This window comes from Salvelinus fontinalis, chromosome 33 (genome assembly GCF_029448725.1).
Source record: "Salvelinus fontinalis isolate EN_2023a chromosome 33, ASM2944872v1, whole genome shotgun sequence".
Classification (NCBI taxonomy): Eukaryota; Metazoa; Chordata; class Actinopteri; order Salmoniformes; family Salmonidae; genus Salvelinus; species Salvelinus fontinalis.
Genome location: NC_074697.1, coordinates 25553266 through 25567634, shown reverse-complemented (window position 1 = coordinate 25567634; position 14369 = coordinate 25553266). Strand labels below are relative to the sequence as shown.

At 44.2% G+C, this 14369-nt stretch overlaps 1 protein-coding gene across 9 annotated transcripts in view; it reads left to right on the top strand.

Annotated features, from left to right (window-relative positions):
- Positions 1-571: 571 nt before the first annotated feature.
- LOC129831877 (kin of IRRE-like protein 3) overlaps positions 572-14369 on the top strand; it is a 228562-nt gene continuing 214764 nt past the window's right edge. For 2 of the 9 annotated variants that reach the window (XR_008755826.1, XM_055895413.1), the window contains exon 1: positions 576-1081. Coding sequence is in view for 8 of the 9 variants with exons in the window: in XM_055895413.1 (XP_055751388.1) it covers positions 1039-1081 (43 nt within the window). In the remaining variant the exon portion in view is untranslated. Of the gene's footprint in view, positions 1082-14369 lie in introns of all 9 variants that reach the window. The other 7 variants (XM_055895420.1, XM_055895414.1, XM_055895418.1 and 4 more) reach the window with 6 other exon arrangements.

The window sequence follows — 14369 nt, the reverse complement described above, 5'->3', positions numbered from 1 at the left end:
ATGCACTATGATTTCTAGAAATATGAGAATGGGTGTAGGAAACTGGTTGAGCCAGGCAAGTTAAAAGCTGAAGAAAGAATGCTCCTTTAAATATTTACAAGGTGAAACAGACTTGTTAGCAACCACTGCATTAGAAGGATTTACAGCCTTTACATTAGAGGTCAATCAATGAAGGACTGCAAATCTAACTCACTCCTGATAGAAATTGCAGGCTAATGAATATTATAGGACATTGGTCTTGGATTCCAATGTATGTGATTACTTTATCCTCACTGGTCTATATGGCAAACACACTGATTTAAACCCAGTTCTGACACTGTGAAATACTAGTCCCATGTTAGGCAGGAAGCCAGGGAGGACAGCTGCACTTTTGTTTGTGGACGTCTGTGTTGTCCACAGTGGAGCCAAAGCTGGTCCTCTTTTAATTCTCCCATATAGAGATCCTAGTTCTCAGAGATTAGAGCAAGCTGATTCTCCCAGCCGGACCCGCTCCAGCACAGGCTCCGACACAGGCACTGAAACAGACAGGCAGGCAGAGAGAAAGAGACAGAGGAGAAGGAGAGAGGGAGCTGGAAGGAGGAGCCTTGCCAGGAGCTTCTACTGGTAGAGTGAGTGGGTAAGAGAGAGAGAGAGAGAGAGAGAGAGAGAGGGGAGGGGTGCGAGTAGAGACACTCAGAGATTGAGAATGGAACATCAGTGAGATCGAGCCAGCATAAGCGCGAGAGAACACGAGAAAGCTCACGCTGAGAGAGTCTAAACATCAACAGGAGAGAGAAGCAAAGCTGATTATCGGCAACTCTGAAGAGTGACATAGAGAGAAGGAGAGAGAGAAGAACAAGAGGAAAAGAAGAAGAAGAGGAGGAAGACAGGACAGAAGAGTTAAAGCTATATCCCTGACAGCAGGGACATCATTGAGGGACTGTAGCACCCATCCAGAACTGCACAGAAGAGCACTGTTGTGTGTTTGTGTGTGTGCCAACTTTAATTTCACACACTTGCCCACTGTGTTCCAGAGGTTCACCCTCTTCCTCTCCAGCCATGATCCCCTGGGTCGTTGTGTTCCTGTGGATCTCCGGACATGGTAAGTCCACTGGCTCTTTTCCTCTTATCCACTGCATCTGTCTAGTACCCTTCTGTTATTATCTGTGTTAGTTCGTGACTGCATGTGAATAGGGAGCATTTTCTTTGAAGTAGTCTCTGCTGTGAGCTGTCAGAGCTGATGCAGTCAGATTTGTCTTATTTTGCCTCAATGATCTGTCACTGTGCTGTATGGGGAGGAAACTGCTGGACAATAATGCAATACCTGTGTTAAGAGCTGTTAACAGTTGTAGCCGGTGGTGCCCTGTCTCAGGAGTTGATCATGGCTTGTGCTCTGTCAGTCTGGTTAGACACTCCTTTTCAGACTGAATGTAGTCACCAGGCACGCTCCTCTGAGTGCTCACATCCCAGCTCGATTAAGCGTTTGCTCCCCACAACTCACATTGTTTTGAAACTGTGACAATCTCTTTGCCGGAGCAATTTTTTTCTTTTCCGGAGCAATTTTTTCCCCGACAATCTCTTTGCCAGAGACGTACCGGGGGGTTGGTCAAGACCACAGAGGAAGATAAGTAGTGCTTAGAAAAAATCTCTCTGAACAACACTATCCCCTTGGACCAAGTCTGCAGGTGATTTCAATCTTAGACAGTGGGTTAGAAATGAAGATGGATGGATGGGTTGTTTCCCCTTCTTGCCAGCAGGTGGTTGTCTTTGGAAAACAATGTAACTCTCACTGTCAGTAACATGTGAGAAGTCTGGGATCGTCACTATGTGGGGTCTGGGTGAGATGTGGCTGGACTGAGACCAGACAGAGAGTAGCGGGAGTGTGTTAGCTCCTCTGTGGTCACGCAGAGTAGGGAGAGTGTGTGTGCAGTGTGGTAGCTCCTCCGTGGCCATGGTAACTGACCCACAATGGGAGCAGGAGCTAATCCCAGAGTGTGTCAGGGTCAGCGGAGCTGTCACGGCTTCTTTTCAAAGTTTGACCCCTCACACTGGGTTGCCATCTAAGCAGGGTTATGTCCCTCAGCTCTCTCAGTGTGTGTGTGTGTGTGCACAGAGAGAGGCATAACCTTATATTCAAAATCAACAGGGGAAAAAGGAAGTCAAGTCTTTCTAATTTGTGTCAGATTGAACTGAATCTTACAGTTTTGAAATTGGAACATTTTCTGCAGAAGGAACTGTCATTGTGAGCTCTTCATTTATTTTCCAGAATTGTATCCCCTTTGTTCTCTAGATCACATAGAGAGAAATCAAGTAAATCATAAAAATTATAGAAAAAGTCAAGCTTGTTTTTGCTTAGAAACACATCCTATGTTGCCCTTTTCAATTCCAGGCACTAGAAATGATGTATGCATATGTTTAAGCGGAAAGAAATGTATGTCTGGACGCACTTACACAACTCACTAATTTGACGTTGACTCAGGTACTAAAGCTGTTAATATTGCTCTCAGCACTACTGGTTCAGGAGTTGAACATCACGTCTGAGGAGGTTGACGGTTGTAGTATGCGTTTTGATGCTTGGTTACTGTAGATGTTGACAAAAGCATATTGTTTTTCTACGAAGTAGTTAGAAAGTACAGAGTAGCTATATCGAGACCATATTCCACAGTTTATTTCTTCATGAAGATACGTTTTTTTCCAAGATCAGTGTACTCTGGAAATAAGTATAAAATGGACACAGTTAGACTCTAACATTAGGTGTCTGCCTTATGTGCAAAATTACTATCCTCAAGCTTTTCCCCTTTCCCCCTTTAAACTAAGAAGCTGATAATTGCCAAACTAAATTCAGCAAAAAAAGAAAAGTCCTCTCACTGTCAACTGCATTTATTTTCAGCAAACTTAACCTATGTAAATATTTGTATGAACATAACAAGATTCAACAACTAAGACAAAAACTGAACAAGTTTCACAGACATGTGACTAACAGAAACGGAATAATGTGTCCCTGAACAAAGGGGGGGTCAAAATCAAAAGTAACAGTCAGTATCTGGTGTGGCCACCAGCTGCATTAAGTACTACAGTGCATCTCCTCCTCTTGGACTGCACCAGATTTGCCAGTTCTTGCTGTGAGATATTACCCCACTATTCCACCAAGGCACCTGCAAGTTCCCGGACATTTCTTGGGGGAATGGCCCTAGCCCTCACCCTCTGATCCAACAGGTCCCAGACGTGCTCAATGGGATTGAGATCCGGGCTCTTCGCTGGCCATGGCAGAACACTGACATTCCTGTTTTGCAGGAAATCATGCACAGAACGAGCAGTATGGCTGGTGGCACTGTCATGCTGGAGGGTCATGTCAGGATGAGCCTGCAGGAAGGGTACCACATGAGGGAGGAGAATGTCTCCCCTGTAACGCACAGCGTTGAGATTGCCTGCAATGACAACAAGCTCAGTCCGAGGATGCTGTGGCACACCACCCCAGACCATGACGGACCCTCTACCTCCAAATCGATCCCGCTCCAGAGTACAGGCCTCGGTGTAACGCTCATACCTTCGACGATGAATGCAAATCCGACCATCACCCCTGGTGAGACAAAACCACGACTCGTCAGTAAAGAGCACTTTTGTCAGTCTTGTGTGGTCCAGCGACGTTGGTTTTGTGTCCATAGGCAACGTTGTTGATGTTTGGTGAGGACCTGCCTTACAACAGGCCTACAAGCCCTCAGTCCAGCCTCTCTCAGCCTATTGCGGACTGTCTGAGCACGGATGGAGGGATTGTGCGTTCCTGGTGTAACTCGAGCAGTTGTTGCCATCCTGTACCTGTCCCGCAGGTGTGATGTTCGGATGTACCAATCCTGTGCAGGTGTTGTTACACGTGGTCTGCCACTGCAAGGACGAGCAGATGTCTGTCCTATCTACCTGTAGCGCTGTCTTAGACGTCTCACAGTACGGACATTGCAATTTATTGCCCTGGCCACATCTGCAGTCCTCATGCCTCTTTGCAACATGCCTAAGGCACATTCACACAGATGAGCAGGGACCCTGGGCATCTTTCTTTTGGTGTTTTTCAGCGTCAGTAGAAAAGCCTCTTTAGTGACTTCAGTTTTCATAATTGTGACCTTAATTGCCACCCATCTGTAAGCTATTAGTGTCTTAACAACCGTTCCACAGGTGCATGTTCATTAATTGTTTATGGTTCATTGAATGGGAAACAGCATGGGAAACAGTGTTTAAACCCTTTACAATGAAGATCTGTGAAGTTATTTGGATTTTTACGAATTATCTTTAAAGGGACGTTTCTTTTTTTGCTGAGTTTACCTGATGATGATAGCCCACCTGCTGAAATACCATATACAGCAATTGAACATTCTAATCTCATCGTTGCATAGATCTCGATACATCTGCTCTGTGTGCGCAATTATTTTACCAGCATCATCATTTTTCCCTTCATTATAGGTGATCATTTCAGTTTTGGGTAAAACAACTAAAAACCAACCAGCACATATCTCAGGTAATGCAGACCGGTGCAAGATTGCTCTGCAATTTAGCTGAGTTTGTTATTACCATAATATAAAATAATATAAGCCCTGGCAGGTAAACAGGACATAACAACCTGTCTGCTTGCCTTTTACCAGCAACTTTACCCCTACAGCTAATTCTAGTTTTACAAATTATTACTCTGTTTATGTCGCCAGCTACTTTCAGCCGATATCTTTTATGAAAAAAGGATGGTGGGAATTGTGAGGCTGAGGCTCACATTTCTAGAGAGAGCCGTTCTCTAGTGAGACTCAGAGAGAGAGAGAAAGAGAGAGAGGGAGAGAGAAAGAAAGAGGGAGATAGGGAGAGAGAAATATTGGTCCTGAGTTGTGCTGATCTCAATCCTGCCAGTACTGTATGGAGGGTTATGTAGGGCACCTTCCCATCCCTCGCACCCTGGCACTCACCTGATCCACTACTGACTGATGACACGGTGTGATTCAGGAGAATCCTGAAAGGATGTCCCCAAGAAGGCATTCACCGCAGGCAAAACCTGTCCTGAGACCTCATCTGTCTCTCTCATTGTCTCTCTCATTCTCTCTTTTTTCTCTCTCTTTCCCTCTATCCATGTCTCTCATAAGGGGTACAGTGTGATTGAACACCATCTCTGCTGTCAGGGAAATGGTGCTGGAATTTCTGAGTACAGAAAGTCCCTGTGGAGGGAGCCAGTTTAAGAATAGAGTCTTGTACTGGATGTGTCTGTCCCTGTGGAGGGAGCCAGTTTAAGAATAGAGTCTTGTACTGCATGTGTCTGTCCCTGTGGAGGGAGCCAGTTTAAGAATAGAGTCTTGTACTGGATGTGTCTGTCCCTGTGGAGGGAGCCAGTTTAAGAATAGAGTCTTGTACTGGATGTGCCTGTCCCTGTGGAGGGAGCCAGTTTAAGAATAGAGTCTTGTACTGGGTGTGTCTGTCCCTGTGGAGGGAGCCAGTTTAAGAATAGAGTCTTGTACTGGATGTGCCTGTCCCTGTGGAGGGAGCCAGTTTAAGAATAGAGTCTTGTACTGGATGTGTCTGTCCCTGTGGCAGACTGGAACTGAATAACCACACAGAGGTATATGGAGTGACTCGTTCTCTCAAACTAGACCCAGATCCCTGGCCTCCTTATTAAATCCATAGGCAAACTGTCCAGTAGTTGCTTGGATGGTACTTATAGGCAACACGTCTAATCATTTTGCTGGCCTCGGGTTTGCACACTGGGGGCAGTGCAGCATAGCAATGGACTGCATTCCTCTCTCTTTCTCTCTCCTTCTCCCTCTCCATCTTTTGGCTTCCTTCCTCCTTTCCAGCTCACAGGCACACTCCTAGACCTCCTAGTGCTAAGTCACCACCCCGCCATGACACTAAGCTGTTTCTTAACCCTGGAATGAAGGTCTTAGCACCCCACAAGCCTCGATTTAATTTACTGCTGTCTATTAACTGTCTGCCTATTCTGAACCTAAACCCGCTTTTCACGGAACACAAGCTTTGATACCAAATTCCTAATAGCTTCATAATTAAATGTCAACACAATGTCATGTTTGGTTTTTGGGATTTTGGAGTAAATCTCTTTGCTTCTTTGAAAGAGTAAAAACCCTCAATCACATTTCAAAATACCAATCATCCCCAAATGACATTGGTCAATGTTTTCTCCATTTTATTGCATCATTCTGCATTCTGAATAGTTATTTGCAAGCAATGCATGTGTTAAACCGCTTGTACATGTATGGATTAGGACACACAATAATCCAATTGTAATTAATAGATTTTGCCATTTCAACCACAAGCTAAAACAAATTAATTTAGATTTGTTTCCATATACTGTCAAACACCCTCCTTTGGTCATCATACAGACTTTCTCACACAGCTTCTGCTGTGGTCCATCTTCCTGTTTCTGTTGTCAACATGGTGGCTAAGGAGATAGGGCACATAATGTGTCTTCTATCTTAACTCTTCACCCCTCAATGATGACACATACTGTAAGGACGTAACCCTAGCCGGGCCACGTCTCCACGGGAGATTGATATTGATGTCCTCCATTGGGATGTGACGTTGTGAGCCAACCTTTGTTTCCTTGTTTGTGCTTTGTGTACCATCAAGGCTAGCGATATAAGTCACCTCAGACGCCCATGACCCCTGCTGATTTTTCTGTCATAATAGATTAAGCCTAATCCAATCCAGGCTGACGTTTCCCAATGGATATTTCTGGAGTAAACATATTAATAAATAATCAGGAGCTGTGTCTAGAAAGCTTTGGCTCTCAGTCCCAGTCGTAAGCAATGGATAGGCCTTCAAAAGGGGTCATTTTACAGAAAGTTATTTCCAAGAATATTAGATAAGGTTACAGGTTTATGTTGCGTGAATAGACATTGTTTAGTAGGTTTTTGCCTTGAGAGTAGCTGGCATTGTTTTTGTTTTTTCACTTACATTGATGATTGATAATAGGTTATGGCTTTTGTTACAATAGAGTAATTAGATCATTGAGTTACCGTGTAATTAAAGCTATTGCATTTTAATCAGCTGTCTTTGTAATTCATTGTTATGCATCAAGTATCTTGATGCTTGCATCATGGGCCTTTAGCAGACGCCAAACAAGCATAAGTAAGAGATCATTTCAGAGGCATGCAATGTTCTCTATTCTCTTCATATTTTATCTGTCTGCTTAATCCGATTAAATGGATGGAATCTCTTCAAGTCGGATTCCGGTCAGGGAGGAAAGGAAAATCATTAGTTTGGAAACTATTCTTGCAAACCAGGCAATGATCCGCTTCCTCTTAAGCAGTCAACAAAATACAACTGTGTTTACTGGAGTTCATTACAATTCTCCAATGGGATCACTGTTCCCAAGTATACTCCAAAGACCCCCTCCCTACCATTCAGTATTACATACTCCAATATCCCTTCAACCCCCAGCCGCACCTTCTCTCCCTCGCTGAGACTTTTCTCTTGGATCTCATTCCTAGGGGATGAATTTATCCAGATTGGAGCACTCTCGGCAAAAGGGCATTATCCCGGATTTACATGTCTGCTGGGCGAAATGTTAAGTAATTCAACCAGATGCTGTTGTGATCATGAGGTCACCTGTGCAGTGAGGGTTAGCACCCATCTGCACTCCTCAGTCCCACCCTTTCCCTATTCCCCCTCTTTCCTTGAAGACGTGGGCAGCACCATACGTGGCCTGTCTGTCTCTCATAAGGAGTGTCAGGATACGGGGAGATAGCAGAAGGGGGAAGACGGGCACACTGGGAGGCAGCTGCCTTCTCTGAGCACAGTCGGGAATTTTTGACAGATTAAAGAGGGGATTAATGGTTTCTAAATTGCAGCCTAATGCACAGGAAACAACAGGCGATGTTATTCTGTCTCAGTGGGAGCCGAGCGCAGTGGCTTGGCAAGGGAGATGAACAGAGCCGGGGTAAGGCGGGTTGTATACCGCGCTTCTGTTCCGGCATCGTCAGCATGGCACAGCTGGTCAAAACCCTGTGTCTACCTCCTTGTTCCTGTGCAGGGGGTAGCTGGGCAGAGAAAAGGCTGGGAGAGGGTAGTAGAGTGGAAGCAATGCTATGACTTTGAGTGTAGCTTGTTCATCAGTTGTTAACTCAATTTCCTCCTCTTTAGTAAAGAGATATTTTTTTCAGTTATATAGTTTAGGGTGTGTTGTATCGAAAATGTATGCAGATATGATCAGTGTGAGGCTTTACACTGCATGTTTGGAATCAGAGCATTGTTTCTCTTGATTTATAAATGGCACGTAATAGTTCCATTAGTGCCAAAATAGAGGAGCAAATTATGTTAGCAATTCAATCTACTTTGGAGAGTTTAATAATGATGATTCTAATGTGTTATGGTTGTCTATTATGTTCTTGAGAACTCCTGACTTTGTCTCAAAATAACAATCCACGTGTGTTTTCCCATCTCGGGCTCTTTTTGCTGCCCATTGCTCTGGCAGTGGGAAAAAAGTTTATCCCGGGATTGATATTGTTATCAGTGCAGATCTGGAGTTATTACCTTGGGTAAATCGCATGCCATCCTCTTCGCTGCCGACTGCTGCCGATACAATGTTGTGTATCCTGGAAGCGGCTGAAGCATTTGTGAGTAAACCACCTAGTAAATGCATTGACAGGATTGTTACAGGCCATGTTGGAGGGAGGATGGAAGATGCATTTGGTGTTTCGGCACAGGAGGCACTTGAGGAATTGGGTTTCTGATCTGATAACAGCTTCAAAGTGTTTTACAGGAAGTTTCTGGGACAGACCAATATTACACCTGGATGAACTCGGCTGTCTCTACCTCCCTCACTCCCTCCTTCCATTTCTCTCTCTCTGTTCTCCCTCTCTCATGCCAATGTTACTTACCAGAGATAGAAATGGCTTTTAAATTGGCCGATGCCAGCTAGCTGTGTGTGCTTGTTCCGTGCATATCAAAATTAATGTGTGTGCATGTGTGTCAGAGTTGCGGGGGTAATGCTGTGCAATGCCAATTATGTCTGCAAGCTTTGTTGCCCGCAATATATACTGAACAAAAATATAAACACAACATGTAAAGTGCTGGTCCCATATTTTATGAGCTGAAATAAGAGATCCCAGACATTTTCCATATACACAAAAAGCTTACTTCTCTCATATTTGTACACACATTTGTTTACATCCCTGTTAGTGAGCATGTCTCCTTTGCCAAGATAATCCATCCACCTGACAGTTGTGGCATATCAAGAAGCTGATTAAACAGCATGATCATTTCACAGGTGCACCTTGTGCTGGGAACAAAAATAGGCCACTCTAAAATGTGCAGTTTTGTCACACAACACAATGCCACAGATGTCTCAAGTTTTGATGGCGCTTGCAATTGGCATGCTGACTGCTGGAATGTCCACCAGAGCTGTTAGTGTAACCGATGAGAAATGGCTAGCTAGTTAGCAGGGTGCGCACTAATAGCGTTTCAATCGGTGACCTTACTCGCTCTGAGACCTTGAAGTAGTTGTTCCCCTTGCTCTGCAAGGGCCGTGGCTTTGTGGAGCAATGGGTAATAATGCTTAGTGGGAGGCAGCTTTGATGTGTTCAGAGGGTCCCTAGTTCGAGCCCAGGTAGTGGCGAGGAGAGGGACGGAAGCTATACTGTTACATTGGCATACAATTTAATTTTAATTTCTCAACCATAAGCCACCTCCAACGTTGTTTTAGAGAATTTGACAGTACGTCCAACCGGCCTCAAAACCACAGACCATGTGTAACCACGCCAGCCCAGAACCTTCTTCACCTGCAACATCGAGAGCATCCTGACTGGTTGCATCACTGCCTGGTATGGCAATTGCTCAGCCTCCGACCGCAAGGCATTACAGAGGGTAGTGCGTACGGCCCAGTACATCACTGGGGCTAAGCTGCCTGCCATTCAGGACCACTACACCAGGCGGTGTCAGAGGAAGGCCCTAAGAATTGTCAAAGACCCCAGCCACCCCAGTCATAGACTGTTCTTTCTACTACCGCAATGCGAGCTGTACCAGAGTTCCAAGTCTAGGACAAAAAGGCTTCTCAACAGTTTTTACCCCCAAGCCATAAGATTCCTTAACTTGTTATGGATAGGGGCAGCATTTTCACGTTTGGATGAAAAGCGTAACCAGAGTAAACTGCCTGCTACTCAGTCCCAGTTGCTAATATATGTATATTATTAGTAGATTTGGATAGAAAACACTCTGATTCAGTTTCTAAAACTGTTTGAATGATGTCTGTGAGTATAACAGAACTCATATGGCAGGCGAAAACCTGAGAAAGATCCAACCAGGAAGTGGGAAATCTGAGGTTTGTAGGTTTTCAACTCTTGGCCTATCGAATACACAGTCTCTATGGGTCATTTTGCACTTCCTAAGGCTTCCACTAGATGTCAACAGTCTTTAGAACCTTATTTGATGCTTCTACTGTGAAGTGGGGCCGAATGAGAGGAGAATGAGTCAGGGCTCTGGCAGAATGCCAGTGACGCTCGTTCACGTGAGAGCGAGCTCTGTTCCATTGCTTTTCTGAAGACAAAGGATTTCTCCGGTTGGAACATTATTGAAGATTTATGTTAAAAACATCCTAAAGATTGATTCTATACTTCGTTTGACATGTTTCTACGGACTGTAATATGACTTTTCGTCTGAACTTTTGCCTGGACCTGCCCGCGCGTCGCGAGTTTAGATTGTGTACTGAACGCGCGAACTGAATGAGCTGCACTACCTGAGCCACTTGTGTGGGTTGTAGACTCCGTCTCGTGCTACCACTAGAGTGAAAGCACCGCCAGCATTCAAAAGTGACCAAAACATCAGCCAGGAAGCATAGGAACTGAGAAGTGGTCTGTGGTCACCACCTGCAGAACCATTCCTTTTTTGGGGGTGTCTTACTAATTGCCTATAATTTCCACCTTTTGTCTATTCCATTTGCACAACAGCATGTGAAATTTATTGTCAATCAGTGTTGCTTCCTAAGTGGACAGTTTGATTTCACAGAAGTGTGATTGACTTGGAGTTACATTGTTGTTTAAGTGTTCCCTTTATTTTTTTGAGCAGTGTATATATTTTACCTTTATTTAACTAGGCAAGTCAGTTAAGAACAAATTCTTATTTTCAATGAAAGCCTGGAAACAGTGTGTTAACTGCCTTGTTCAGGGGCAGAAAGACAGATTTCTACCTTGTCAGCTCGGGGATTCGATCTTGCAACCTTTCGGTTACTAGTCCAACGCGCTAGACACTAGTTTACCTGCCACCCCCGGCTTTCTATGGATCCCCATTAGCTGCTGTCAAGGCAGCAGTTACTCTTCCTGGATTCCAAACACATTAAGGCACTGACATTACACACAAAACAAAATATAAAACAATAAATAATATAACATTATTATACCACTACATATCTACAATGCAAAATGTATAATGCCACCATACAACATTAATTTAATGTACGTGTGTGTAGAGGGCTAGCATTTGTGTGCGTATGTGTGTGTCTGTACCTGTGTGTGTGTCTCTTCACAGTCCCCGCTGTTCCATAAGGTGTATTTATAAAAATACATATTTTAATCTGATTCTACTGCTTGCATCAGTTACCTTACATGGAATAGAGTTCCATGTAGTCATGGCTCTATGTAGTACTGTGTGCCTCCCACCGTCTGTTCTGGACTTGGAGATTGTGAAGAGACCTCTGGTGGCAAATCTTGTGTGTTATGCATGGGTGTCCAAACTGTGTGCTAGTAGTTTAAACCGACACCTTGGGGAATTCAGCTTGTCAACACTTCTTCCAAAAACAAGTAGTGATGAAGTCAAACTCTCCTCCACTTTTAGCCATGAGAGATTGACATGCTTTTGACTTGTACATGGAGAATCAGGAAAGAAAGGAGCGCCTCACCAACTCACCTGTTGTAAAATATGTGTGTTCTTTCCTGCCAGTACAACAATGCATCTGTCTGGAAGCAACAGAACAGTGGCAAACGATACCTTGCTTCTCCCAGGGATGCCTTGTGGCAGACAGTGGTAACTGCAGGTGACAGCCTCTGATAGAACATGGAGGCCATGGGGGTCTGTATAGTTAACATAGAGCCCCTACAGTACTGTTCCTCTGGCACTATTGGCTCATTGGAGTATGCCCAACTTATTCCTGCTCAGTCGGGGTCAATACAACTGCATGATACTTGTTTTTAATGGAACAGCGTTCTCTGTGGGAACCAGGCATACAGTCATTGTTAAGAGAAGCTACTTGATACAGCACTGATCAAGAAAATAGTTTTATTCAGCAAAGCACATCAGACACAATAGCACTCGCTAAACTTTGTCTTCATCTAAACTTTGAAAATCAGAAGGCCTTAATAGTGTCACGTCCCATCCCCTGCATCAGTCTGTTGATGTGGATAGTGTTTCACCAGTTGCCAAACGGGGGGTTGAGCAATCTTCTTGTCCCACTAAGACAACTAGGCAATTGAGGGAGAGGCCATTCAGTAGTCATGATCAGAAGGCTGGTACTAGAGATCGACAGAGCCAACCATCTTCCATCTCCAACCAATGGTGGCATGACACCAATTTTCTTACAGCCTTATTAGCATGTTTGTTGCAGGAAATGTAGGAGCGTTTGACGTCAGGCTTAGGAAACATGTCAAATCAAATCATATTTCATTCGTCAAATGTGCCAAAAACAACAGGTGAAATGCTTACTTACGAGCCCCTAACCAACAGTGCAGCTTCAAAAAATATGGATAAGAATAAGAGATTAAAGTAACAAGTAATTAAAGAGCAGCAGTAAAAAAATATATATATATACAGGGGGGTGCCGGTACAGAGTCAATGTGCGAGGGCACCGGTTAGTTGAGGTAGTATGTACATGTAGGTAGAATTAATTAAAGTGACAATGCATAGATGACAACAGAGAGTGGCAGTGGTGTGGAGAGGGGAGGGGGGCAATGCAAATAATCTGGGTAGCCATTTGACTAGATGTTCAGGAGTCTTATGGCTTGGGGGTAGAAGGTGTTTAGAAGCCTCTTAGACCTAGACATGGTTCTCCGGTACCGCTTGCCATGTGGTAGCAGAGAGAACAGTCTATGACTAGGGTAGTTGGAGTCTTTGACAATTTTTCTTGCCTTCCTCTGACACCGCCTGGTAAAGAGGTCCTGGATGGCAGAAAGCTTGGCCTCAGTGATGTACTAGGTCGCTCGCACTTCCCTCTATAGTGCCTTGGGGTCGGAGGTCGAGCAGTTTCCATACCAGGCAGTGATGCCACCAGTCAGGATGCTCTCGATGGTGCAGCCGAGGACCTTTTGAGGATCTGAGGACCTATGCCAAATCTTTTCAGTCTCCTGGGTGGGAATAGGTTCTCATGCCCGCTTCACGACTGACATGTTGTGCTTGGACCATGTTCGTTTGTTGATAATGTGGACACCAAGGAACTTGAAGCTCTCAACCTGCTCCACTGCAGCCCCGTCGATGAGATGGAGCTCTTGGTTGTTGCTTAGACAGAAAAATCCCATTGGCCCACAGACATGCCTTTAATGTTAGGCCTGTCTCTGTGTCATTATGGAGTTGTTTACCATCCCACTCCCTCCTGCCTTGTTCTTATATCCTCATCAGTCCTCTCCCTGAGGTACCAAAGAGCAATCTGCCAACACTGATGACTCCATTTCACAATCTGTCCTTCGGAGGGCGCTACTGAGCAGACAACTGCTGCTTGAGTTGTAGCCTCAACTCAGGCAGAATGTTGGATTGGTTGGAGGCTGATCATCTGAAGTATATATCCAAGTTAGTATCCATCTCACACTGAACATAAATATTCTCAAGGTCCCATATTGATTGAGAGTCAATCTGATGTCTCTGATACATAGCCGATTGTATTCACTGAGTCCTCTCCACATGGAACAAACAAGTCTATTTTTACATGCAGCAATAACTGGTTTTCAGATTCAGGATCAGCTGTAAGTAATCCACAGATATCATGTCTCAGTGCAGGACCTCAGCCCAACCCTCTACTTTTTTTCATTTGTCTCTCATCATCTTCCTCTCACTCCTTAGTTTATCATCATGCCAATTCAAATGGGATTCAGAAATAAGTATGTGTAAACATTGTGAATGAAACATTGTAAAAGTGTAAACATTGTAAATGAAACTGTAATTAATTTGAGTTCATCTTTTATTTTTCTTTAACCTGTCTAGGATCAGCGTGGCGCTAGCGGCACTCCCCCCCCCCCCCCACTGAAAAACCAGTGCCGCGAAATTCAAAAAAAATATTTTTTTAAAATATTTAACTTTCACACATTAAAGTCCAATACAGCTAATGAAAGACACAGATCTTGTGAATCCAGTCAACATTTCCGATTTTTAAAATGTTTTACAGGGAAGACACAATATGTAAAGATGTACATCTATTACCTAAAAACACATTA